General features: G+C 57.9%; 1 protein-coding gene across 1 annotated transcript in view; it reads right to left on the reverse strand.

The window, feature by feature from the left end:
- Positions 1 to 454: 454 nt before the first annotated feature.
- Itpr3 (inositol 1,4,5-trisphosphate receptor type 3) overlaps positions 455 to 22,861 on the reverse strand; it is a 62,598-nt gene continuing 40,191 nt past the window's right edge. The window contains exons 23-58 of the mRNA XM_026383607.2: positions 21,742 to 21,871; positions 21,243 to 21,300; positions 19,979 to 20,144; positions 18,912 to 19,076; positions 18,756 to 18,830; positions 18,223 to 18,348; positions 17,320 to 17,442; positions 17,040 to 17,240; positions 16,102 to 16,353; positions 15,854 to 15,979; positions 15,637 to 15,762; positions 14,781 to 14,901; positions 14,155 to 14,345; positions 13,561 to 13,709; positions 13,321 to 13,429; positions 13,122 to 13,212; positions 12,851 to 13,020; positions 11,658 to 11,832; positions 11,352 to 11,536; positions 10,934 to 11,134; positions 10,673 to 10,783; positions 10,150 to 10,245; positions 9,965 to 10,066; positions 9,800 to 9,886; positions 8,956 to 9,066; positions 8,687 to 8,879; positions 8,343 to 8,468; positions 7,733 to 7,905; positions 6,809 to 6,973; positions 5,943 to 6,135; positions 5,381 to 5,485; positions 5,170 to 5,297; positions 4,051 to 4,216; positions 3,250 to 3,410; positions 1,753 to 1,914; positions 455 to 1,228 (exon numbers count right to left, since the gene is read on the reverse strand). Coding sequence (XP_026239392.2) covers positions 1,160 to 1,228; positions 1,753 to 1,914; positions 3,250 to 3,410; positions 4,051 to 4,216; positions 5,170 to 5,297; positions 5,381 to 5,485; positions 5,943 to 6,135; positions 6,809 to 6,973; positions 7,733 to 7,905; positions 8,343 to 8,468; positions 8,687 to 8,879; positions 8,956 to 9,066; positions 9,800 to 9,886; positions 9,965 to 10,066; positions 10,150 to 10,245; positions 10,673 to 10,783; positions 10,934 to 11,134; positions 11,352 to 11,536; positions 11,658 to 11,832; positions 12,851 to 13,020; positions 13,122 to 13,212; positions 13,321 to 13,429; positions 13,561 to 13,709; positions 14,155 to 14,345; positions 14,781 to 14,901; positions 15,637 to 15,762; positions 15,854 to 15,979; positions 16,102 to 16,353; positions 17,040 to 17,240; positions 17,320 to 17,442; positions 18,223 to 18,348; positions 18,756 to 18,830; positions 18,912 to 19,076; positions 19,979 to 20,144; positions 21,243 to 21,300; positions 21,742 to 21,871 — 5,088 coding nt within the window. The 3' untranslated portion in view covers positions 455 to 1,159. The remainder of the gene's footprint in view (positions 1,229 to 1,752; positions 1,915 to 3,249; positions 3,411 to 4,050; positions 4,217 to 5,169; positions 5,298 to 5,380; positions 5,486 to 5,942; positions 6,136 to 6,808; positions 6,974 to 7,732; positions 7,906 to 8,342; positions 8,469 to 8,686; positions 8,880 to 8,955; positions 9,067 to 9,799; positions 9,887 to 9,964; positions 10,067 to 10,149; positions 10,246 to 10,672; positions 10,784 to 10,933; positions 11,135 to 11,351; positions 11,537 to 11,657; positions 11,833 to 12,850; positions 13,021 to 13,121; positions 13,213 to 13,320; positions 13,430 to 13,560; positions 13,710 to 14,154; positions 14,346 to 14,780; positions 14,902 to 15,636; positions 15,763 to 15,853; positions 15,980 to 16,101; positions 16,354 to 17,039; positions 17,241 to 17,319; positions 17,443 to 18,222; positions 18,349 to 18,755; positions 18,831 to 18,911; positions 19,077 to 19,978; positions 20,145 to 21,242; positions 21,301 to 21,741; positions 21,872 to 22,861) is intronic.

Below are 22,861 nucleotides of genomic sequence, written 5' to 3' on the forward strand. Positions count from 1 at the left end.
GGTTGTGATTCAGTACAGGACAGGTTCTGTGGAAGGCCACAGGAAGAGGCCCTGCAGGCTATGGACAGAAGGCTGTACTACCCCAGGGTATCTTGGCTTGTACTAGTAGACATTCCCATTCCCATTGCTGAGAGGAGGGGCGAGGCAGGGAGTAGCACCCCTCTAGGTACAAAACAGGACTGGGCTCCTAGAGACCTTGGGGTGTTTTGAAATACACAGAGTAAGTTACAAAGAATCCCAGTGGAAACCAGAAATATAGTTTTGTCCGGGGAGCCCTTTTAGAAATCACAGATGTCGCTCAGAGCATCTCCTAGAAGCCCAAGAGAACAGATCATGTTCCTGTCCTCTGCCAATTAATCCCCATAGTCCCCAAGTGAGTACAACAAACACATCCTTTTCAATTGACTAGATTTCTATTAATTTATTTAAGGAAATTAACATATTAGTTCTTGGGATAAAGGCTTTGTAAAACATTACACCAAAAGGAGAAAAAACAAGCAGTCAAAAAACAGCCACTCACACAGGTCCGACCTTGTCCCCTGCACACAACTTCCCTAGGAAGCTCAGGGTGAGGCCCAGGAGGAAGGCCGTCCATCCTTGAGTCATCAGGCCGCCCAGACAGGGTTGTGAGGTCTGCACACTGTCCCAGCAAATCAAGGCACAGGGGGAGCCGTGCAGCCACTTGGGCTGGACACACACCTGGAATAAGTTAAATAACAAAGCCCTAAAATTGCTAGGAACAGCATTGCTATCACTGCCCGCACAGGCAGGCAGCAACCAAAATGTAGTGCTTGGAGATAAAGAGGTGACCCCACTGCTAACCCGCAAAGAGGACTACAAAGGAATGTCAGTTATTGCTTTGAGGAACAGAGGTCTCAAGGACTTCCCCTAAGGCATTAAGGTAAACTGAGTCCCGGTGAATTTCCGAGTCTCTTATGGGCTCTAGGCAGGACTGTCAGCTCTAGGCTCCCCTCCTGCTGGTCAAAGCCTGGGCTAGAGAGGGGGCAACTGGCGGAGAAGGAGCAGGAGGCTGGGTGGGCACCTCGCCTCGAGAGGTTGGTGGGCCCATCAGGCACCTGACCCAAGGGAAGGGGCAGTGTTGTTCCCAGACACAGTCTCCAGTGACAAAGATCCCCTGTTGGGGCTTCCACGGCTCTTCTCAGCGGCTCATGCAGTTCTGGACGTCCACGAAGCCCAGGCGCTGCCTGCGTTTCCGCTGCTCTGTCATCTGGGGTTAAACAGATGCCTGGTCAGGCCGCCCAACGCCCCTCCCACTGTGGGCCCAGCTGCTGTTCAACACTGGTGACAGGCCAGGGCCGCTCAGGGTGCTGCACAGATGTCAGCTTTCAAACCCTCGTTCTCAATTAGTGTGTCACAAACCCCTGATTTGGTGCAGCTGGGAGACCACCCCACACTGGAGGAGGCGTTGCCTTATCGTGCAGTCACTGCCAGGTGCAGAGGAGAAAGCTCTGGGCGAGGGGACATCTAAGGTGCTTCAGACCCCTTCACCAGCTGACCCTGGGAGGAACTGGCTGCTGGAGGAGGAGGACGGACCAGGAAGGGCCCCAAGCTTCCACTTGGCTTTGTCTTCCAGGGTCGTGGGGCAAGGGTGACCCCAAGCCAATTCACAAAGGAATATTTGGGATCTACCTTCACATCCCAAGTTGGGGAGGCGCTGCGACACTTGGCTCCCCACCCACTTTATGGCTGGACTTCCATCAGACCCCAGAGCTGGGTAGGGCAGATACACACCTGCTCCTTGAGCTCATTGAGCTGGGCTGTGAGGTGGGACACCAGTTTCATGGTGGAGGTGAGCTTGTCCTGGAGAATCCGGATCTCATTCTGCTCCCCCTCGCCCTCGTTGCTCACCAAGGACATGGCCCGCATCCGAGGGAACCAGTCCAAGTTCTTGTTCTGGAAGAGACCACCACTGGGGTGAGCAGGCTAGAGCCTGGTGCCGAGGCCTCGCCTAGGAAAACAGTGTTTCCACAGGAGGCTTTTGCCACACCCTGGACAAATTGTTTGCCAGGGATGTGTCACGGGAAAATATGAATTGACCTCGGTCCTCCCCAGCCAGAGGGAGCCAGCAGTGAACCTCTGCCACCATGACAGTCGGCCTTCCATTAGCCATGTTGACAGTCTGAGTCCTTTGCTGATATCGGTGCCATCTGTTACCCGAGGGTACAGCAAAGGCCTCTGCACCCAGAGCCCGAATCTCCTTCCTTCCTTCCTGACATACACACCCCAGGCCCCAGGAAGATTCGAGTCAGACAAATGGCCAACTGAGGGAGCAAATGGCTCTGCTAAGAAGGGCTGGCATCAGACACGTGCCAGGCAAAGCCACGTCCAGGACAGGAGAAAGGGGAGGGAGGGGAGCAAGCCAGTTTTCTGGCTCTTGTTTCGAGCTGTGAATTCTCAGCCTAACAGATAAACCTGTACTCCAAGCCCCCTTCACACCATGGACGCAAGAGACAAATAGAACTCCCATCTTTGCTGTCTGCACTCCCCTGTGACTGTGGAAATTGAACAATATTGGATTCCTCCAAGCCTGCTATTTTGAGCTTTTCCCCTACTCCTTCATGACCTGGGGCCAAGGAAGCTGCCCTCCCTCTTGCCAAGCTAGAAAAGGCCCACTCATAATCCCAGCAACTCCCGATGGCTGAAGCAGAATCACAAATTTGAGGCCAGCCTGGGCAACTTAGCAAAATCCTATCTCAAAAAAGAAAAAAAAGGGCTAGGATGAAGCTCAGTGATAGAGCACCTCTGGGTTCAGCCTCCAGGACCACCCATAAAAAAAAGAAAAAAGTCCTCCTCAGAGTGACCCACAAAGCAGTAGCCCCAGGAAGTCTTCCCACTCCCACAGCTGCTCAGTATCACCAAACCCCGGGCCTAGGGCAACACTTGTCCTTGTTTGGGTGGACAGGTTTGCCGTGGAGTGCTTTCTCCTGACACCAGAGAGTGAGAAGGTCCCTCACAGCAGTGGGCAGCTGGCAGGGCTCTGTGCAGCCAAGGGCTGGCTCCAGCTGCTCCTTGCTCCCTGCTGGCCTTCCAACAAGTGTCTACAGCTGTCACCCTCCAGGCCTCCCAGCACAGTGCAATCAGACGTGGCCACTCCTCTCCAGGGCCTGGGGGCCATGGGAAGCCGTGTGGCCAGGAGGGCCTCTGGTGCATAGCCATTTTGACTCTAGAAAGCCTGGCTTGGAGCCCTGGGGCAGAGACCTCTCTGCCCCACACAGCCTTCCTTCTCACCTTGATCATCTGGGCCACGTAGCTCTCAGGGCCCGTGTAGTCCGTCCTGTTCTTCACACGGACCAGCACGATGAAGTACAGGTAGTTCCACATGTTGTGCTCCAGCTTGATGTGCTCCTCAAAGGACACTGTCTTATTGTCAAACTTGTCCCTCTCCAGACCTGAGGGAGGGTGCAGAGAGTGAGAATGAAGCCATCATCCTCCAAGAGCCATGGTGGGGTCACCTTGTGGAGGGGACAGGGCCTCTCGAGGCAGTGGGGACATTAGTTCTTGTGATAAACACTTCCAGCAGCCCACTCTGGACTATTTAGGTCACTCTATTTAAAGCACCAGCCACTTATCCATGGAGATCCTCCCCTGCCCAGCTGCAGCCCTCCAGCAGTGGCCGCTGGAGATTCGGAGCCAATGCCAGAATCCCTGAGCCCAGGGGAAGCAGAAATAGCTGGGTAAGGGATGTGTCCTGCAGGTGTTCTGCCCCTCAGTCTCAGGTGGCTGGGGAGGGGAAAAGCACTGGACTGAAATCAGAAGATCAAGGTCACTGATGGCTTCAGGTTCCTCATCTGTTAACTAAGGTTTAAAGCAATGGCTCCTAGGGCCCCTTTTCATTCCTTTCTATCACTCCTAATGCAGACAAGGCCAGCTCTCAGTTTCAGGATTAAGAGGCAGCCTCAGGCCATCCGCTTGTGACAAGCTCTCCAGTGGCTACAGGAGGGGTAGAACTGAGGCTGCCAGCAGCCTCAGAAGACAACCCAGCCCCTGGGCCACCAGCTGCGCAACACCGCAGCAGGAAGCAGGCCTCACCACAGATGAAGCATGTGGTCTTGAGAATCTCCTCCTTCTTCTGTTTCTCGCTGCGCAGGTCAGCAAATGTGTCGATGATCACCCCAAAGATGAGGTTCAGCACGATGATGATGACAATGAAGAAAAACAGGAGGTCGTACACCACCCGGGCTGGGAAGAGAGACTCCTGCAGAGGCGAGACAGCGAGGCTGGGGCAGTAGTCCCCAAGTTCACCAGGTCAGGGCTGTGGTAGTGGGGGACCGACAGGGGAAATGAAGGTCTCTGGCTCCCAGAGGCTGGATGGATGGCAGTGGACCCCCATCCCGCTCTGTGGAGTGAGAACTGCAAGTAGAAGCCCTGAGTCTGGAGTTGGGAAGAGCGGGCCCAGACAAGACAGCAGGAGGGAGCCCTGCAGAAGGAGGCTGGCATAGGGAGCGGGGGCTGCAGGTCTAGGCTTGTTTCTGCCCCTAACTTTTAGTGAGGGAAAGAAGCAGCTCCGCAGGGCTGGGGCTGGGGCTCAGTGATAAAGTGCTTGCCTACATGTGCAGGGCCCTGGGTTCCATCCCCAGCACTGCAAAAAAGAAAAATATCAGCTCTGCACTTCTCTGCCCCACCCTCAGGATGCCTGGCCTCACACATTCTAGAAAGCTCTTTCTGGCTGGGAGGTAGCTTCTCACTCCCAAGCAGCTGGGGGTGGACTGCATTCAAGGCTGACTGCCTGAGCCAAATCATGAGGCCTCCTGATGAAGCCGACTCAGCTTCCCTGTGTCCCCGCCCGCCCCCACCCCTGCTGCCGGCCTGCAGTGTGCCCAGCAGAGGCCACAGCCTGACTCACACCTTCCCTAGCCCTGGGGCGAAGTTTGTTTGCCAAGGTCTTTCCTTGTGGCATCTACAGTGAGCTGGGAGCGGGGCAGAGGTGGGAACTGGACAGCTCAGGAACAGCGTAGCTGGAGTTGGCGGTCACAGAAAGCAGAGAAACTGGCACAGAACTGGGCGGGGTTGGGGGGGCGGCCACCACTGGCGGTTCCAGCAGAGCCAGGCTGCTGACTGGCTGTAACCCAAAGGCAGGACTCTTCACAGATGGTGATCTGGACAGGGTTTGGGCCTCATGAATTCAGGAGTGGGACAGAGGGTACTCACATCTTTGGAGGGCTTGCGGAGAATGTCACCCACGCCACCACCATTGCGTAGCCCGTGGTTCATGACAGTGACAATGCACATCAGCAGAGTGTCACAGGCCCGCTCCGTGCTATCCAGCTCCTCATCCTCTGTGAATGGAGAGCATGCTCAGACCCAGGCCACCTGCCTCTGCCCAGCCCCCACCCAGACTCCACAAACATACCTCCCTCACCTTTGAGGGCCTCAGGCATTGCCACCCCAGAGACACAGTCCACCTGGTCCGCGTGACACGTGCCCATAAATGCAGCCGATCCATGTGGCATCCCTAGGGGACTGGCTATAGGGGATAAGGACAACGTCATAAGGAAGTCCAAATGCCCAGCCTTAGCCACTTGGGTCTGTCCCCAGCATTACTTCCTCCAGAAGACCTCCCTTGTTTCTGTGTGCTCCCTACTATGTCTGGCCACGCTGCAGGGTCCTCATGCCTCTGCCCCGACTGGGCTGTTCACTAAGGGCAGGGAGGCATCTCTGTACCCCTGAGCCTAGCACACAGGGAGCCCCTGCATACAGGCCTAACACAAATGACAGGTCATAAGGGGCTTCAGCACTCAACCAAGTGCCTCCTAAGGCTATCCCCCCCCCCCATCGATCAGATTGGTGTGAGCTAGACCTTCCCAGAATCCATCAGCAGGAAAAGGCAGGGAGCCTGGTGGGCATAAGCACCTCAGGTCTGTCCTGCCCTGGATGGCCCAGTCCCTTCACACATCCCTGCCCTCAGAGGAAGCCCCTGAAACCTCTGGAGTGGTTGCCTGGCAGCCGGTCCACCTCGAGGATGAAGTCATCCTTGAGGAAGAGGAAGCCCACAATGGAGAAGAGGTAGACAAGGATGAGGGCCAGCAGGGCAGTCAGCAGGATGGAGCGGCCATTACGGGTCACACTCTTGATGACGTTGAACAGCGTCTCCTCTCGGTAGATGAGGTCAAAGAGCTGCAGGGCAGGGAGAATCTCCCTGGGGACCTTGCCAGACCCCCAAGGGCTGCCTGGGCTCTGGATGATTTCCCACCGGCCCTGCCAGTGGGGCCTGGGCTCAGGCAGGAGTAACTGAGCTGAGTGGCCTTGTCAGGGGAGGCTTCTGGAAGGAACCTGGAGTCCTAAGACCATGAAAGTATAGTGGCCCAAGGACACTGTGAAGGTGGCACAGGCAGGCAGATGCCAGCCAGAGAGGGAGAAGGACAGCCACACAGAATACATTCGCCATGCACTAGGAAATACTCTAAGTGCTTTTCAAGGATTAATTTGTTTTCGTGCATTCTCACAGTAATTCTAGAAAGTAGAGGCTATCACCTCCATTTTACAGATAGGGAAACTGAGCTATGGGCAGATAAGAAACTTATCCAAAATTACACAGCTAGGAGCAGCCAAGCTGGCATGCAGACCCATGGTCTGGCTCCCAAGTCCAGGCTTGACCCTCCTTGTCCAGGAGAGTGGGGGCAGATGGGGGCCAGGCTGGAGTCGGGTGCGGAAGACTCTGAAAATCCTCCCAGCCCAGAAGCAAAACGGCTGACAGAGAGATGAGTGCTGGGGACCCCCTAGCAGCTCATGAGAAGCCCCTCAACTGCTCCCCACCGCTGTCCAGTCCCCGCCCACCCAGCAGGCTCACCAGGATGCTATAGAAGAGCTCATGGGCGAAGAGGCCAAGGACACTAGTCAGGATGTAGCCCACGTGGTAGAGGAACTCCATGTCCATGACCATGGCCTTATAGCCCCGGATGAAGGTGCCACGGTTGCCCACGAAGCTCACCACAAACACGATCTTGTTGGTCAGCTGGGGACAAGTGCAGGGGATGAAGATCAGTGCCCACCACTTACCTGAACTCTCTACCCCTGCCCCCAGCTCACCCCATGCTCAAATCAAAGGCTGGGCCTCCAGCGTGGTGAACAGGAGCTGACCCTGCTCAGCATGGGAGGCATGGCATTAATGGAACTGTTTCCAAAAATGATGGGATCCTGGGACTCAGAGCAGAAGACAAGCCCCTGGGTGCTCCAGCTCCAGGAGGAAACTGAGGTTCAGGTAAAGGAGGATAGGGGCAGAGAAGATCTCCCTGGCCTTTACAGGGACTGGGTTAGTGCCTTGCTTAAGACTCTTTCTTTCTTTCTTTCTTTCTTTCTTTCTTTCTTTCTTTCTTTCTTTCTTTCTTTCTTTCTCTCTCTCTCTCTCTCTCTCTCTCTCTCTCTCTCTCTCTCTCTCTCTCTCTCTCTCTTTCTGTATGTATGTCAGGAAATTGACATAATATATAAATTTTGATGGCTATCTGTGAGCAGTGGCTTTGGGCTGTGCAGAGCCAGCACAATGCATGACAGCCCTGAAGCCACTGCTCCAAAGTGCTTCCTGTCTGTCTGTCTGTCTCTGAGTACCAGATTCCCCCAGCTGCTGAGGGAGAGAGAAAAGGTACAGAATGGACCCAACCACTGGTCTGCAGTGAGCCTGGGACTCCAACAGAGAAGGGGTGTGGAGCAGAGCATGCCTGGGAACAGCAGGCCAGCCCCGGGTCTGACTCAGGGAGGGGCTCCCTCGGGCACTCACGTTGAGGGCACCCAGGATGTTGAGCGTAGGCCCAATGCCCAGGTAGTAGATGGAGCGCAGGATGAGCGCCACAATCAGGGGACGGACGCTGTAGCGCTTGGTGAACAGAGCCGCGATGGAGAAGCAGATGAGGATCCAGAAGAGCAGCGAGATGAGCGGGGAACCCAGCACACCTGGGGGCGCAGCAGGGGTGAACAGGGCTCGCGCACGCCCACTCCGGCCCGACGCAGGTCCCAGGAACCCAAGGCTCTCCCGGTTCTGAAAGCCTTTCCTTTTAAGTTCCCATTGCCTGGTTTTAGCCTCCTTTACTCCTGCATCTCTGGGCCCAGGGGAGGTGCCCTATCCAGCTGCAGCCTCCACATCAGGCTCACATGGTTGTGTGTATGCCTGCATGTCCATGTGCCACCTCCCAGAAGACCAAAGATGCTGCCTGTCCCTCGGGCCACACCTGACTCCCCAGGATGGCCCAGGAGCCCAGAGGGCAGTGCAGGGCGTTTCCTCCCGGTCTGCACCTGGTCCCCTCAGAGCCTGGCTGGCCCTGAGGCTCTGGTCTAGCCCGAGGAGGGCCACGGTGGACTCCCAGGCCCTGCTGACTGACCCCGGTCCTCACCTGTGGATGCCCCCTCCACATAAGGGTAGAAGAAGGCGATGATGATGTTGATGAACACCGCCAGGTTGAAGGAAATGCTGCCCCACAGGGTCATGCGGCGGGAGAACCAGTAGATCAGCGGCATGCCTGGGGAGGGTGCAGCACGCTGGTGGAAGGGGGTCTCTCACTGACACCTGCCCACCCCGTTCCACGTGGAGCCCTCCAAGCTCCAGGCCCCACTCTGGAGAGAGCTGTGATTGGAAGAGCCCCTCTCCAGGGTGGGGGTGGGGTGCCAGGGGGGCCTAGGGAGCCTCAGCAAGGGGCGCGGGGGCCACCTGCCCTGCTCTGCCCCGCCAGGTCCTTACTGCGGAGCTTGCGCTGCCACTCCATCTCGTTGTGCAGGAAGGAGGACTGGTCGAAGAAGTCGCTCACTTTGCTGCCCTGCTCGTCCTGCTCTGTGGTGGTGAAGAGCCGATGCTTGGTCTCCTCCGTCAGGAACTGGCAGATGCCGGGCACTGGGAACACGATCTGCTCCATGCTGCGGTCCTGCCTCACAATCTGGGTGCACACAGGCCCCGAGTCACACCTGAGCGAGGCCCTCCCTCAGCCCAGCCCCAGTGCCCTCTGGGCTCACCTCAATCTGTGAGGTATGGTTCTCGTAATAGGCCAGGGGGTCCTCCTCCTCCTCCTGAGCAGGCGCTGAGGACTTGAGCATCTGTGACAGCTGCTTGTTGTTGAGGCTGAGCTGAGGTCAGGGAGGGTGCCCTGGTCAGGCCCCAAAGCTCCCACAGCCAGGCCTGGCACCAACCCCAACCTGCTAGGCCTGAGTCCCAGTTCCAACTAAACCCCAAGGAATGCCCCCTGCCCCTGCAGCAGCCCAGACCAGGCCTTCCCAACTAGGATCCAGCTCAGAGCATCTAGAGGTAAAAGAACCACAGCCAGAGACTCCTACAGGACAATGGGCACCTTCAGTCATGTCCAGGTGTGACCAGACCCACCCCAGATCCACCCTGGTATTGCATGCAAATTTTTTTTTTCCAGCTCTGGGATTGAACCCAGGGGTGCTATTCCACTGAGCTACATCTCCAGACATTTCTATTTTTTATTTATAAATTTCTGAGGCTGGCCTTGATTTTGCAATCCTCCTGCCTCAGCCTTCCAAGTCACTGGATTACACTGGTGCTCCATGGTGTTAGCTTGCTTCTACTTTTAAATCCAGGTTTTATCTGGCCAACTCCCATCCCAAGCCTTGACCCCAAGTTGTAGCCCAACTCGGCTCCAAGCTCCTCCCTAGTACCAAGCCTCTCCTCTTGGTTCCAGGCCCTATACCTTGCTCTTCCCAAATTCCCACCTCTGCCCTCACCCCAACCAGGCCCCCAGAGAGAGGCCATCCAATCTCCCGCCAGGCCAACCTGCTAGGCCTGAGTCCCAATTCCTAGGCCTAAGCCTACTCATCCCTACTTTCCCAGTACACCCACCATTGAAGAGATGCCCTCAGCCTCCTCTTCTTGGATGCGCCTCACGGGTCTCAGCAGATGCTGCAGCTGTTTGTTGTGCCTGGAAAGCTAAGCAGAGGGCAGCATGGTTATTGGCAGGGTCTATGGGGGCTTGGCCGCAGGGGTGGGGCCAGGTGGAGTCAGTACCTGTAGGGCCAGGATGTAGATGTTGTGGCCCACTTCACGTGGGCTCACCTCCGAATTCTCCCGCTCCTCTTCCTGCAGGTAGGCCTTCTTGATGACGTCCACCTGGAGAGGCAGCATCCACTTGAAGGCCCTCCTCCTGCCCAGCACACCCTGCCCAGGGCTGTTATCCCACCTGCCCCCCTCACCAGCTCCTGGGGCCGCAGGCTGATGAGGATGCGCTCGGCATTTTCACTGTCATGGCGGCTCTCCATCAGAGCCAGGAGCAGCTTGGACGCATTGTCCTGGGTGGGAAAGGCCAGGGAAGCAGGCCCCAGTCTGAGAGCACCCTCCACACCCCCAAAACCTTTCCTCACACTAGCCAATCCCCAAGATGTGCCATGCCCTTCCAATCCCCCACCCAGGCCTGTGCTCACCCCACCCTGTGAAAAATGCACACCAACCCCCAAATAGCCAGCACATAGGAAGTCCTTGGGTGAACCAAGAATGCGCTTGCCTCTTAAGTGTGAACCCAGCATGTTTGCTCACGAGTACTCTTGAGGAATGTAAACATGCACATATTATAGGCATGTGTGTGCACATCATGACACGCTCACACACACACACAATGCCCCCACTCCACTCCACTATGCACACTCAATGCTAAGCCACACACACATATGCACAGGCATCCACCTGGGCATGCTCATGTGAGCCTGCCACGGGCCTCACCTTGAGTTGCAGCACCAGATCCATCCGGTACTTGCACAGGGGGCTGATGTCATTGAGAATCAGTGCTGTGATGATGTCTATGCCATTGGACTCATGGGTCACGATGCAGGTCTAAAGGAAGCAGTGGGAGACACAGGGTCCAGACCTCTAGGAACTGTGGTGGCTTCAGTGGCCTCAGCCTCTTTCCCTACCCCACCGACTCCGCCCACCTACACGTTCACCTGCCACCCCAACTGCCGCCCACCCGGCCAGGCAGCTCACTTGATTCTCGTGGCAGGGGCCCTGGCAGTACTCTGTGAGGGTCTCCAAGGTCTGGATGACAAGGCCCACATTGTCCTCATTGATGTAGAGCCCCAGCAGCCCCAGGCCCCCAGTGGTGCTGCCACACATGATGTCCAGGAACTGCAGCGTCTCGCACACCAGGTTGTAGTTGGTCTTGTTGTTCTGACAGCGCAGGAAATTCTGCAGAACACAGATGGGCACAGCGGGGCTCCAGCTGCTGGGGGAGGCCCATCTGAGGACCATGGTCCTGTGTGCCACAGGGGCAGGGGAATTGCCAGCACAGAGTAGGGTGGCCAGCCAGACGATGGGCACCAGCCACAGGGCACGGCCAGGGAGCAGGCAGGGCCCAAGGGCTGGCTGGACAGAGGACCGGGGCAAGTGCAGGTCAGGCGCTCACCTGCAGGTCGCGGTTGTGGTTCTCGCACAGCAGCTGCAGAAAGCGCAGGATGGGCTGCATGATGAGCACAGACAGGCCCATCTCGCTGCTCTGCACGCGCTCACCCGCCTCATGCCCCCGGCCCATGCTGGGGCCCAGGGAATAGCGGTACGAGGAGCCAGGCATGGAGAAGGAGGCCACGCGGCCTGCGGGGGAGACCAGGTGGGGCTGGGCCTCTGGGAGCTGCCAACCCCTCGCCCTCACCTCTGTCCCTTGCCTGGGCCCCCCGCCACAATGCACCCTGTGCCCCTGCTTTGCACCCCTGACCTTTGGCAGTGGGGTCTGTCGGCTCACGGTCCTCACGGGACTGGCTGCCCAGGTCATTCATGTTGACGGCTACTGTGGATTTGGTCTCCTGCTGGGCCCGCTTCATGCGGTCATGCAGGACCTTAAAGAAGCGCTCTGATTTCTTGTCGCTTGTCATCAGGTTGTAGAAGGACTTCTGGAGGTGGACAGTGGAGGGGAGCAGCCTCAGCACTAGGCCTGGCTCTCAGAGGCCAGACCCAGGGCCACTGAGAGCCAGGCCCAGTTCCAGCACACTGAAGCCGGGGAAGCAGAGACGCTCCTGCCCTGGGACTGAGGCCCGCAGAGCAGGTAGGGGCATCAGAGGGGGACAGGGAAGGGCCCCACGGCTGCTCTGCTGGAGGCCTACACCCCCTCCTCAGTCCTGCAGTGCCTGTGGCTCCTTCGTTTCCCACCCCCACACCAGCCAGCCAGAGGGCTCCCCTTTGAAGTCTAAGTAAAGTTCCTGCTGTGCTTGAAACCCAGCAGAGGCTCCATGTCCCCCTAAGAAAAGTCATGGCCTCCCCATGTAATGGCCCCACCCTCCTCCTCCTCTTCCACCCTTGCACAGGTGCTCCTCCACCCAGAGTCTCCCCAGGTTGCACATGCTCACCTTAGGTCCCATTCCCGTGCCCTCTGGGGCCTGGCCTGCCACTCCTTTTAACACAACCCCATGCCTGCACCCCAGAGCCCCTGGCCTGAGCCACGCCCTCCATCCTGCATGCAGTTAACTCATCACCCGTGGCCTCTCTAGGACACGAGCACCAAGAGAATGCAGATTTTGTCTCTTTGCTGATAAACCCTCGGTTCTAGACCACTGCCAGGCACACAGATGGCGCTCACCAGTGATGTATCAAATGGTGAGTGTTTGGATGGTGAGGCTAAGTGGGGAGGGCCTGTGGAGGAGCCAGACCTGGAGGCTGTGGGAGAGGAGGGAGGCAAGGAGGCCTGGGAGAGGCTGAGAGGTCAGGATGGGGGGACACCGTGGGGGTGGGCAGTGAGGAGAGTGCTCAGGCCTGGTTCAGGGAGAAAGGGGTGCACATGGGGGAGGTGGAGACATCCTGGGTGGCCACCAGCACCCAGTCCTGCAGCCAAGTCCCCAAGCCTCAGTGACCCGCCTCCCCAACAGCACGTGCCACCCAGAGGAGGTAGAGGTGCGGTCCCCGCCCACTGCACACCTGGATCTCGGTGTTGCCCCCATCCAGCAGGCGGATGGCCAGACCAATGCTCTCCTGGAAGATCTTCTCATTCTTGGTGCTGGTGATGAGGTCACACACCAGCTTGGTGGCCCCCTCCTTGTCCAGCCGGCACTGGGTGGCAGCGATTGCTGACCAGTCTTGGTCCAGGCCTGGGGTGGGGACTCACTTGAGGGAAAGCTGGTGGGCAGGGGGTGGTGGGGGAAGGGAGAACAGGCCACCCAGAGACACAGGAGGAGAAGGCAGCACTGACCAGTGCCCATGGGGTCTGGAAGGTCCCCCCGAGAGCTGGACTTCCGGTTCTGGAGGTAGTTTTGTAGCAGCATCTTGCGTAGCTGGTTGCCCTGGGGGAGGACGGGAGTGAGGTTGCCCGAGGGTCCTCCCGCACCCCTGCACCCTGGGCCTGGCCTGCCGGTGTCCAGCCCCCCGGGGTGCCCCAGCCAGGCACTCACCCGGTCCCCGTACTTGCTCTTCTTGAGCAGCATCTGCTGCAGGGTCCGCAGCACCTTGATGCACAGCTTCTCCTCGGGCTCCATGAGGTCCTTTGTGTGCTGGATCAGCCTGGACCAGTGAGGGCAGCTCAGGGGGCCTCCCTCCCTCCAGCCACCTCCCCAACCAGGGCCCATCCGGTCCCCACCAGACCCTACCCTGGCCCAGGCCACCATGCCACGGTGTCCCAGAGTCCCACTCACTTGGACAGAAAGCCCCCGCTCTCACAGCGCTGATAGGCCTCACTGCCCTCCAGGAAGAGCAGCTCGGGCCAGTGCAGGACGTCGACCAGCACAGACAGCTCTGCCTGCACCAGCGGCTTCAGCCTCTCCTCCAGGGCCGTGATGATGTCCTGGAAGAGCCAGGCAGGGTCACTGTTGCTCAAGAGAGGGTCAGGGCCTGACCACTACTCCCCCACCCAAACACCAAACAGCCCTGCAGATGGGCCTGTGCCTGTCGGAGGGCCCTGCACCCCCAGATTCCCTGAGCGCCTGGCTGAGATCCCCAAGACCTGGCTTATCTCCTTCTAGTTCTGTGTGGCCTTGCATCAACTCCTTGCCCTCTCTGAGCCTCAGTCTCCCTCCATGTGGAAACAGTAGCCCCACCCCCACCCCACTCCCCGTGCTCCCTCTGCAGACAATAAGAGAGAACTGTGGACACACAGGAAGGTGCTGTCGAGAGGTGGTCCCGACCCTCCAGGAGCTCTGGCCCCACCCACTCGTCTCTGGGCTCTGCTGACACCTCAGTCCTGGCCACAGGGTGCGGCCCTTCATAGGAGGCCAGGCACCCACTCCCACCTGCAGCTTCTCGATGATGTTCTTGTAGTCCCACTGGTTGGCGGTGGGGGTGACCCGGGGGAAGGCCCGCGTGGCCGACTTGTAGTTGGAGGCGTTCCGCTGGGCGGCGGCAGCACAGCTGGCTCCGCTGCTGAGCAGGGAGCTGATGTGGGCGTCCAGGTCCATGGGCAGCAAGATGGCCCGGCCCTTAGCTGGGGGAGGGGAGGGGCTGGAGGCCAGGCTCGGGCTGCCAGGGGCTGCCACATGGTGGGACAGGACAAACCAGACCAAGGTGCAAGGATCCCGCCCTGGCTCCCACCCGAGTGTCTCTGATTCTGCCCACTACTGCCTCTTCTCCACCTATTCCTAACCACAGACTGGCTCCCTCTGCCTGAGATCGTTTGCACATGCGCACACACACAGCTCAAGTTGGGGAATGTCACTGCGCTGTTCCTCTGGGGAGCTGACTCAAGGAGAAAACAGCTTCTCTTAATTGCTGGGATGCCAGGTAGACACCCAGAAGGACTTACAGAATCACCTGGGAGCAGGTGATGGGAGAGGTTAGGGTGAGGTGCTGTGAGGCAGGTGCCCCTGTGGTAAAAGGAGGGAGCAGTGGCCTGGAGCTGGCCCGCGCCTGGCACACTCACCCACCATGGCGAGGGTGCGGATGCAGGCCTCCACGGAGCCCTTGTGCTGCTGCTGCAGCCATGGACACTCGAGCAGCCGCGTGGTGGACTGCAGCAGCTGCACCACGATCGTCTGGTGTGTCTGCAAGAGGCCACACGACCCCTCGCTCAGCCACCCTCCCCTGGGAAAGCCCCTGTCCAGTGGCCAGGGTCCAAGGACAGGGCCTTCATTAGCCACCACCTACTTCTATACCAAACAGAGTCATCCCCAATCCCTTCAGCAGTGCACAACCTGGCCAACGTACACAGCAGCTGAGTTACTCCATAAGGTCCAAATCTAGGATCACAGTCGAATCACTTACTCTTTTGTTCCTTTTTTTAACTAATTTCCTTTTTTTTTTTACTCATTTTTTACTAATTTGTTTTTTGGTGATTCTGAGGACTGAACTCAGGGCTTTGCACATGTTAGACAAGCACTGTACTACTGAGCTATAACCCCAGCCCCCCACAAAAAAAATTTTAAAAAGTTAATTAAAGGGGAAAAATGATGTATTTACATAGTTTAAAAGCTAAAGGTCTTTAGAAGGCACACTTTCTTTTTTTTTTCTTTCTTTTGTTTTTTTATACTGGGGATTGAATCCAAGGGCACTGAACCACTGAGCCACATCCCCAGCCGTATTTTATATTTTATTTGGAGACAGGGTCTCCCTGAGTTACCTAAGGCCTCACTAAGTTGCTGAGGCTGGCTTTGAACTCAGGATCCTCCTGCCTCAGCCTCCCAAGTTATACAGATTACAGGCATGCGCCAAACCCTCCATTCTCATCCCCACTTCCCTACACCAGGGCAGCCCCGTCCACCTGGCGCTAAGAGGCTCACCTGCAGCGAAGTGCTGTTCTCCGAGAACGGGGAGCTGAAGAAGGCGTTGATGGTATCCAGCACCACGGTCAGCACGTACTTCTCCAGGGTGGGGTCTGCCAGGCGCTTCTCACGCTTGCTGCAGACCTGGGGGAGGAGAGAGGGGTCCCAACGGTCCTCACGGGGGTCCCTCCACTCCCTGGTGGGAGGCTGCCCCTGCCCCCTGGCCCCCACACACCCGCGCCATGTCCAGGGTGAAGCTCTCAAAGAGTGTCCAGATGTGGTTGCTGGTGTAGATCTCCTTCATCTCCACCTCCGTGTCCACGTAGCAGTGGTTCACGAAGTTCACGTAGGCCATCTTCACCTGGGCAGTGGGCGGGGAGGGGTCAGGAGCGAGCAGGCCGGGCCCAGGTCCTCCGGCCTGTGCGATGCCCGCTCCACCCCTGGCCTCTCGGTGGCTGTCTACCTCGCCCCCTTCCTCCCCACCTCGGTGATGCAGTCCTCATGGGTCACCACGGACACCACATCCTCCAGCGGCAGCAGGGAGGTGCACTTGATCTCAGTGTAGACGTTCTTGCCCTCAGCGCAGGCGGCCAGCAGGTCCACCAGGGAGATGTGGTACATGAGGGGGCTGTGGTCCTCCACGCCATCTCGGGCGGCCTTCATCATGTCCAACAGGTGGGCCAGTGAGGCCTTGTCATTGTAGAACACGACCACGTCGTCGCCTGCATTCGTCAGCTGTGGATGGGAGGTGGGTGGGCATCAGACCCCTCAGTCCAGCAGGCCCTGGCCCTGCCCCGCTCTGCGCTTTCCAGGGAGAGCCGGGGACCCAGACCCAGCATTTGCCCAGCACCAGGAAAACCCTCCCCTGCCTGCGTTCTGGAAGCTCTGACTGACAGCTCAGGCCCTCGGTCATCAGAAACACTCACCAGGACCAGAAAGCCCCCCTCCCCACTGTGGGAAAGATGCCCCACCCACGCTGGTCTCAGAGACCACCCCTCTACTCTCACCCTGGGCTGACCCCTCCCTCCCCTGGGCTCCCACAGCGGGTAATCAAAACCCTCACAGAGCACACAATTATGTGAAATAATAATGGCAATTAGCAGTTAGCACTGCAAACACTTCCAGCCCCCCAGCCTCATTTCTGACATCTCTACTCTTGCTGCGGTGACTCCCTTCTTCCCCATCCCACACTGCAAGATGCTCCAGGGCGGAGACCACTGCTGTCCCAGGTGTAGACTCAGCCCCGAAGGTGCATGCCTTCAGTGAGCAGGTATTTGTTGAGTACCCACTGTGCATCAAACGCCTGAGTTCTACCAGACCCGCAGCCTTAGTTCTCCCTCCAGCACCTCCCAACCCTGTCAGACTCCCAACTCTGCAGCCCGCCACCCCATTTCCTGGCACCTCCCCGCGCCCGCCCTCACCTCGGTCATGATCATGTCCTGGCACTTCTTGACGTACTTGCCCTCGGCCTTGATGACGGTGTGCAGGAAGTCCAGGTACTGCACGTGGCGCCCGTGGGTGGCCAGCAGGTGCACGAAGTGCTGCAGCACAGGCTCGCTGATCTCGGAGCACAGCTGGTAGTTGTTGAGGAAGATGTGCTGCATGGTCTCCGCCTCCAGGAGCTGTGCCAGGATGGGCAGGGGTCAGGAAGGGTCTGGGCACCGTGCCCCACCTGCCCTGGTGCTCCCCCCGTGCCCTCACCCCCGGCGTGAGGAAGAGGTGCAGGTTCTTGTGTAGCAGGGCCTGGTTGCCGGGGTTCCCCGCGCAGAACTTCTGCAGGAACTGGTGTGTGTAGCGCAGGATCTCCAGCATCTTGGTGTCATTCTGAGCGTGGGAAGGGGAGAGGGTGCTGGGCCCACCAAGGAGCAAGGGAGCCTGAGCCCAAGCTGGACAGGCACAGTGTGGTCAGGGTTTGGGATGGGGCTCACGAGGAGGCCAGGATGGAAAAGAGTGAGGGGCTGAGGAGCAGAGGGGGAGGTGCCGCTGGAGGTCAGGGAGAGGGCAAAGGGGTCAAGGTCAAGAAGAGCCGGGTGGTGTCATACTCAGAATCAGGATGGAGCTAGGAACCCATCAAGATCAACAGCAGCTAAGGTGAGGGTCAGAACTCAGGATGAGGCTAAGACTGGGGTCAGGGGCCCAGTGGGCCTGGAGACAGGTCAGGGGAAGATGTCCAGATGATGCTGGGGTAGGAAATCAAAAGCAGGGTTTGGGACAAGACCAGAGCTAATATCACAGATCAAGGAGAGGATGGGTCAAACCAGGGTCAATATAGTGAAGTTAAGGAGCTAAAGGTCAAAGGTTGAGATGGAACTGTGATAATCAGGGTTAGCCTAGAAGAGGGGAAGGAAATCAGGGTCAGATTAAGAAGTGGGATGAGGCTGGGTCAAATCAACATCAAGGTGGATCAGGATGAGGGGTGGAAAGGCAAAGGTGAGAGGATACTAAGAGTGGACTCAGGGTCAAGGTAAGTCAGGGTACAAGACAGAGTCAAAGGTCAGGGTGAGGCTGAGTTAGGTCAGCAGTAAGGACCAGCGCACGACTTAGACTGGGTCAGGGTTCGGGATGGAGCTGCCCCTGGAGCCAGAGGTCAGAGGTCAGGGTCACCTTGTCGTAGGGGATCTGCAGCAGGTCCAGCATGACCTTGTGGGCATCCATGTTCTTGAGGAGCCGCTGCTGCTTCTTCCTCATCTGCTCCCCGACCCCACACATCTTGTTCAGCCTCTCCAGGATCTGGGGTAGGGGGAGACGAGTGGGCCCAAAGCCCTTCGCCCCTCCCCAGGACCCCTCTGCCCAGCCCTCCATGACCAAGTCCCAGCCTCATCCAGGACAGGAAGGGGGAAGGAGGTCACAGCTGTTGAATCAGTCCATCACAACAAGCCAGGGAAGCACTAAAAAACCCAATTCCACCCATAAAAGTAAATAGAACAATATGACTGTGAAATGGAATTTCATTAAATTCCTTCGGCTTTAAAATAATTCCATCTGGACCTTGGCAGGGTTGTTTTGAACATGCCAGAAAAGCTGGAAGATATCTATCTGGAGGGCCAGGAGGGCGGAGGCGGAAGAGCCAACCAGCTGAAGCCTCGGGGCACAGAGGTCTGCAGAGCCCAGATCCTCAGGGACCCTCTGCCACTCACGCCCTTGACGATCTGATAGTTCTCACTGCTCTTCTCCCCTGGTGGATGCAGAAAGCCCTCCTCGTCCGTGGGCCGCTGGGGACACAGACAGGATCGGGGTCAGCCAGGCCCGGCTCTCCCGGGCTCCCCGCCCCAGCTTCCCGCCACCAGGCTCACCTCCTTCTTGTCCTTGGCGGTGCCTGCCTCCCCCTCCTCGCCCTTGCCACTGCCTTTCTTGTCCACCCACAGCTCCGATTTCTCCACCATCGTCCGCAGCCGGTCCAGCTCTGATTTGATCACCTTGTAGTTCTCCACGTCCTGGGCCGAGATCAGCAGCTGCACCTGAAGGTGGGGGGTGGTCTTGGCTGGTGGATGGGCACCTCCAGGTCCACCTGGAGAACCCCAGGGCCTTCCCTAGTGTCACCCACCTAGTGATGCCTCTCCCAGTGCCACCCACCACCACCTGTTCTTCTCCATCAAGCCAAATCCTACTCCTGTTTGCCACCCTGCCAAAGCCCACCACCTCCAGGAAGCCTTCTCTGGAGCCAAGGGCACTCTGCCTGCACTGGCACGTCACCTGGCTTCAGCTGCTCTGACTCATGTCACTATTACTGTGGCCTGTCATTAGCTCACCAGACCTTCCACAGGCAGGGCAAAGTGTATCCGTATCGATGATCACTGGCTGAAAGAGGGGGGCCTGCGTCTAACTCCCGCCCCTCTCACTCTGGGCCAGGAGGCCAGGATGAAAGACTCCCTGAGCCTGGACTTCCACCCCCCTCGAAAAAAGGGATGACAGTGGTGCCATACTATTAGGCTACTGTGAGAATTCCAGGACATAATGAGACGTCAAGTGAGCACTTGTCAACCACCAACCCCACCTGGCACAGGTATCTCACGGGGAGCTGTCAAGGGGCCGTGACGTCAGTCACAAACACCAGGCACTTACTTGGCTAGGGCTGCCTGGGAGCCAGGCAGGGTTCAGAGAATCAGCACTTATGTGTGTAATAGAGTTTGCACACTGTCAAGCACTGCCCACAGCATAAGAAGGGGCAGACACTGAGCCAGGCCGGGAGGGACAAAGGTGGCCACAACTCGGTCCTTGTGTTGAAGGAGCTCAGCAAGGCTGGAAACCCAAATGTGCACCCCAAGTTCCCCTGAGCTGTGAGCTCCTTAATCACTGAACCCCCAGTTGCCCAGGTCGGCCCAGGGCACAGTTCAGGCAGCGCCAGGGGATCCTCCCTCACCTGCTTGAAGGTGTGCATGGCCTCCTGTCGCTGGCTGAAGTGCTTGAAGAGCAGCTGGAGGGCTCCCGAGACCAGCGGTGCATAGTCATGCATGGTCAGGTGGATGAGCACACGCAGGAACATGCGGCCGCCCTCGTCGTCCACCTCCAGCATGCTGCTGGTCTTCCTGCGGACACCAGGGTGCCGGGGCGTCAGTGTGCTGGCACACACCTGCCTCCCGAGGGACCCAGGCCTGGCACAACACGCTCTCTACCCCCATTCAGCAGAGGCAGCACCCAGTGTGACATTTGTTCAAGATACTGATGTTTTTCCCGCCTGTGTGCAAACAGCCCCCCGCCTGAGGCCCTCAAGGGATCTGTGTCCCCTGGGCACCCTCAGGCCCTCCCTGGATTAAGCCGGGAACCCTTCTAATGGGACCCACAGACCTCACCACCCCACCTAAGAGGACTTAGATGGAACAGAAGTGGGAAAACGTGATTTTTACCAATCTCTAACCAAAATGGAACACTTCCTTCCATGAGGAAATACTAGCCGTATTTCGTGAGTTTGTCACCAATGAAAATCAACAGATGTTTTCACATCACCTCAGAGTTGTTAACAGAAATTGTGAAATATTGTTTACATTCACCACTGCTTCGAAGTGACGGCGCTAATTACACCCACCGGCGCAGCGTGCTATTTAATGTGTTAATAAAGAGGCCCATATATAACTGTCACTTCAACTTGGTTTGCTTCAATATTTTGATAACTGCTTCTCAACTGCCATAGGTTTCCTTTGTAATTTAATGTGCTTTATTTCATGAATGTAAAACACTGTCCTGAGAAGGGGCCCGTGGGCTACACTAGACCTCAAGGAGGGCGGGGCTCACAAATGGCAGGAGCTCCCCGAGTCTCGGCCCATCCCAGACCACCAGCATGGGGGTGGGGCAGGCTGCAAAACCCCCAGAGGCCCTCCCTGCTGTGCGACAGGAGGACATTTGCCAGTCACCCGGCCCAATCCCTGATGCACAAGTAGAGGCACAGCAGCCCTGATTGGAGGCAGGGGAATGACCAGGATGACTGAGACCCAGGTGGTCCCTACATGGCTGGGGCTGGGCAGGCAGGGGAGGGTCAGAGGGTGCACACTGGTGAGGGTCTGCAAAGGAAGAGGGAGCAGCCAGCACCCAGCCCCAGAAACCCTGACTGCCCCAGGAGCAGGCATCAGGCCTGAGTCCTCATCACCCACCCGACTCCCACCCAGCCCCCCACTCAACCCTCGCCTCACCCTACTCCAAACATGGCCTCCGCCTGCTCCCCAATGCGGTCCAGGTTCATGTTGGCAGCTGAGGGGAGTAAGAGGAGCAGGTGGGGCACAGGGCACAGGGGTGGGGAGCAGAATCACCCCCTGGCTGCACTGGCTGGCTGGCGGCTCCCCGCCTGCCCCTTCCCAGGCACAGGTGCAGTTCCAGGGATGGAAATCACGCAGGGGAGGACCACAGCAGCTTGTCGCCCACGGAGTGAGGAGACTGGGATCTGACTGGGCTCAGTCCGGTCAACTGTGACTTTAGGCAAATCCTGCCCCCCACAGCCCTCGGTTTCCCCACCTAGGAATAGGGAAGGATCCCTGCCCTTCCCCTCAGGTGGCAATCAAATGGGACAATGGAGAGGAACCACCTGTTCAGGCTGGGAAAGGGCGGGGAAGGGAAGCTGCCCAGGTGTCCACTGCGCTACCCCATGTGTCCCTGGGCCACTGCCTGCTGGTGGGGCGGAAGCCAGGTACGCACTGGTGGAGTCGAAGGCTGGTGCTGTGCCATCGGCGCCACTGTCCTGCATGGGAAACACCTCCACGAACTCCTTCTTGAAGACCGACAGCAGGTAGGAGATGCGGTAATCCAGGCGCACGTTGAGGATGAACTGCAGACAGGCAGAGGACGGAGAGAGGGTCAGCCTGGGGTCAGGAGGCCTGCCTGCTCCGTGAGGGGTGAGGGCGACCCTGACTGGCCTCTGGCACTCCAGGGCTTCTCGGATGTCACAACAAAAAAATCAAGATCCCTCTCCCAGGGATGCTCTTGCCCAAGTGAGAGGGTTGGTGTCTCCCCAGCAAGAGGCAGCGAGTGCCCGACCAGCCCACCCAGGGCCTCCTGCCAGGCTGGACACTGACGGGAAAGAGAATGAAGCCCCCCAGCTCCAGGGCCGACTCCTGCACTCCCATCCTGCTCAGCCAAGCAGACCTGGGGCTCCCAAGCAGAGGAGAAACTGAGGCACAAAGACAAGATTTGAAGGTTCACCTGACTGGACTCTATCCCCAAGATGAAGAGTCTCTGGCCACACCCCTGATGCAGACAGCCCCAGCTTCCAGAATGAGTCAGAAGTCCCTCCTCTGACTCCCCCAATCAGATCCTGGCTAGAATAGGTCCCCCATGCCGATGACTGCATTACCCTCCTGTCCTCCGGGGGCCACAAGACCTCAGAAACCCATAAGCCCCTTCCCCTGGGGTGGTTGGGGAGTCTCAGGCAAGACCCAGAACAGGCATGACCATATCTACCTCACAGAGAAACGGACTCTCCCACCTCTACTCTGCTCCAAAATCCCTGTGACCTTGGGAAGGTCGCCTTCCCCTTTACTTTCCTCGTCCATAATATGGGAGGATTAACCTAGACTTAGGGCCCATTGGAGTCGCCTGAAGGGCTTGTCACAATAGACCATGGCCACACCTCCAGTGTCCCTGATTCCGTAGGTCTGGAGTGGGGCCTAAGAACGTGCACTTCTAGCAAGTCCCCTGCTGATGGTGATGCTGCTGGTCCAGGGGACTAACCCTGAGGACCACCAGGCTAGACAGCAATCACTGTAGAACCTTCCAGCATGAAATACTGAGATCAAAAGGGTTCCCCTGCATCTCCTTG

This window comes from Urocitellus parryii, chromosome 8, assembly GCF_045843805.1.
Source record: "Urocitellus parryii isolate mUroPar1 chromosome 8, mUroPar1.hap1, whole genome shotgun sequence".
Taxonomy (NCBI): domain Eukaryota; kingdom Metazoa; phylum Chordata; class Mammalia; order Rodentia; family Sciuridae; genus Urocitellus; species Urocitellus parryii.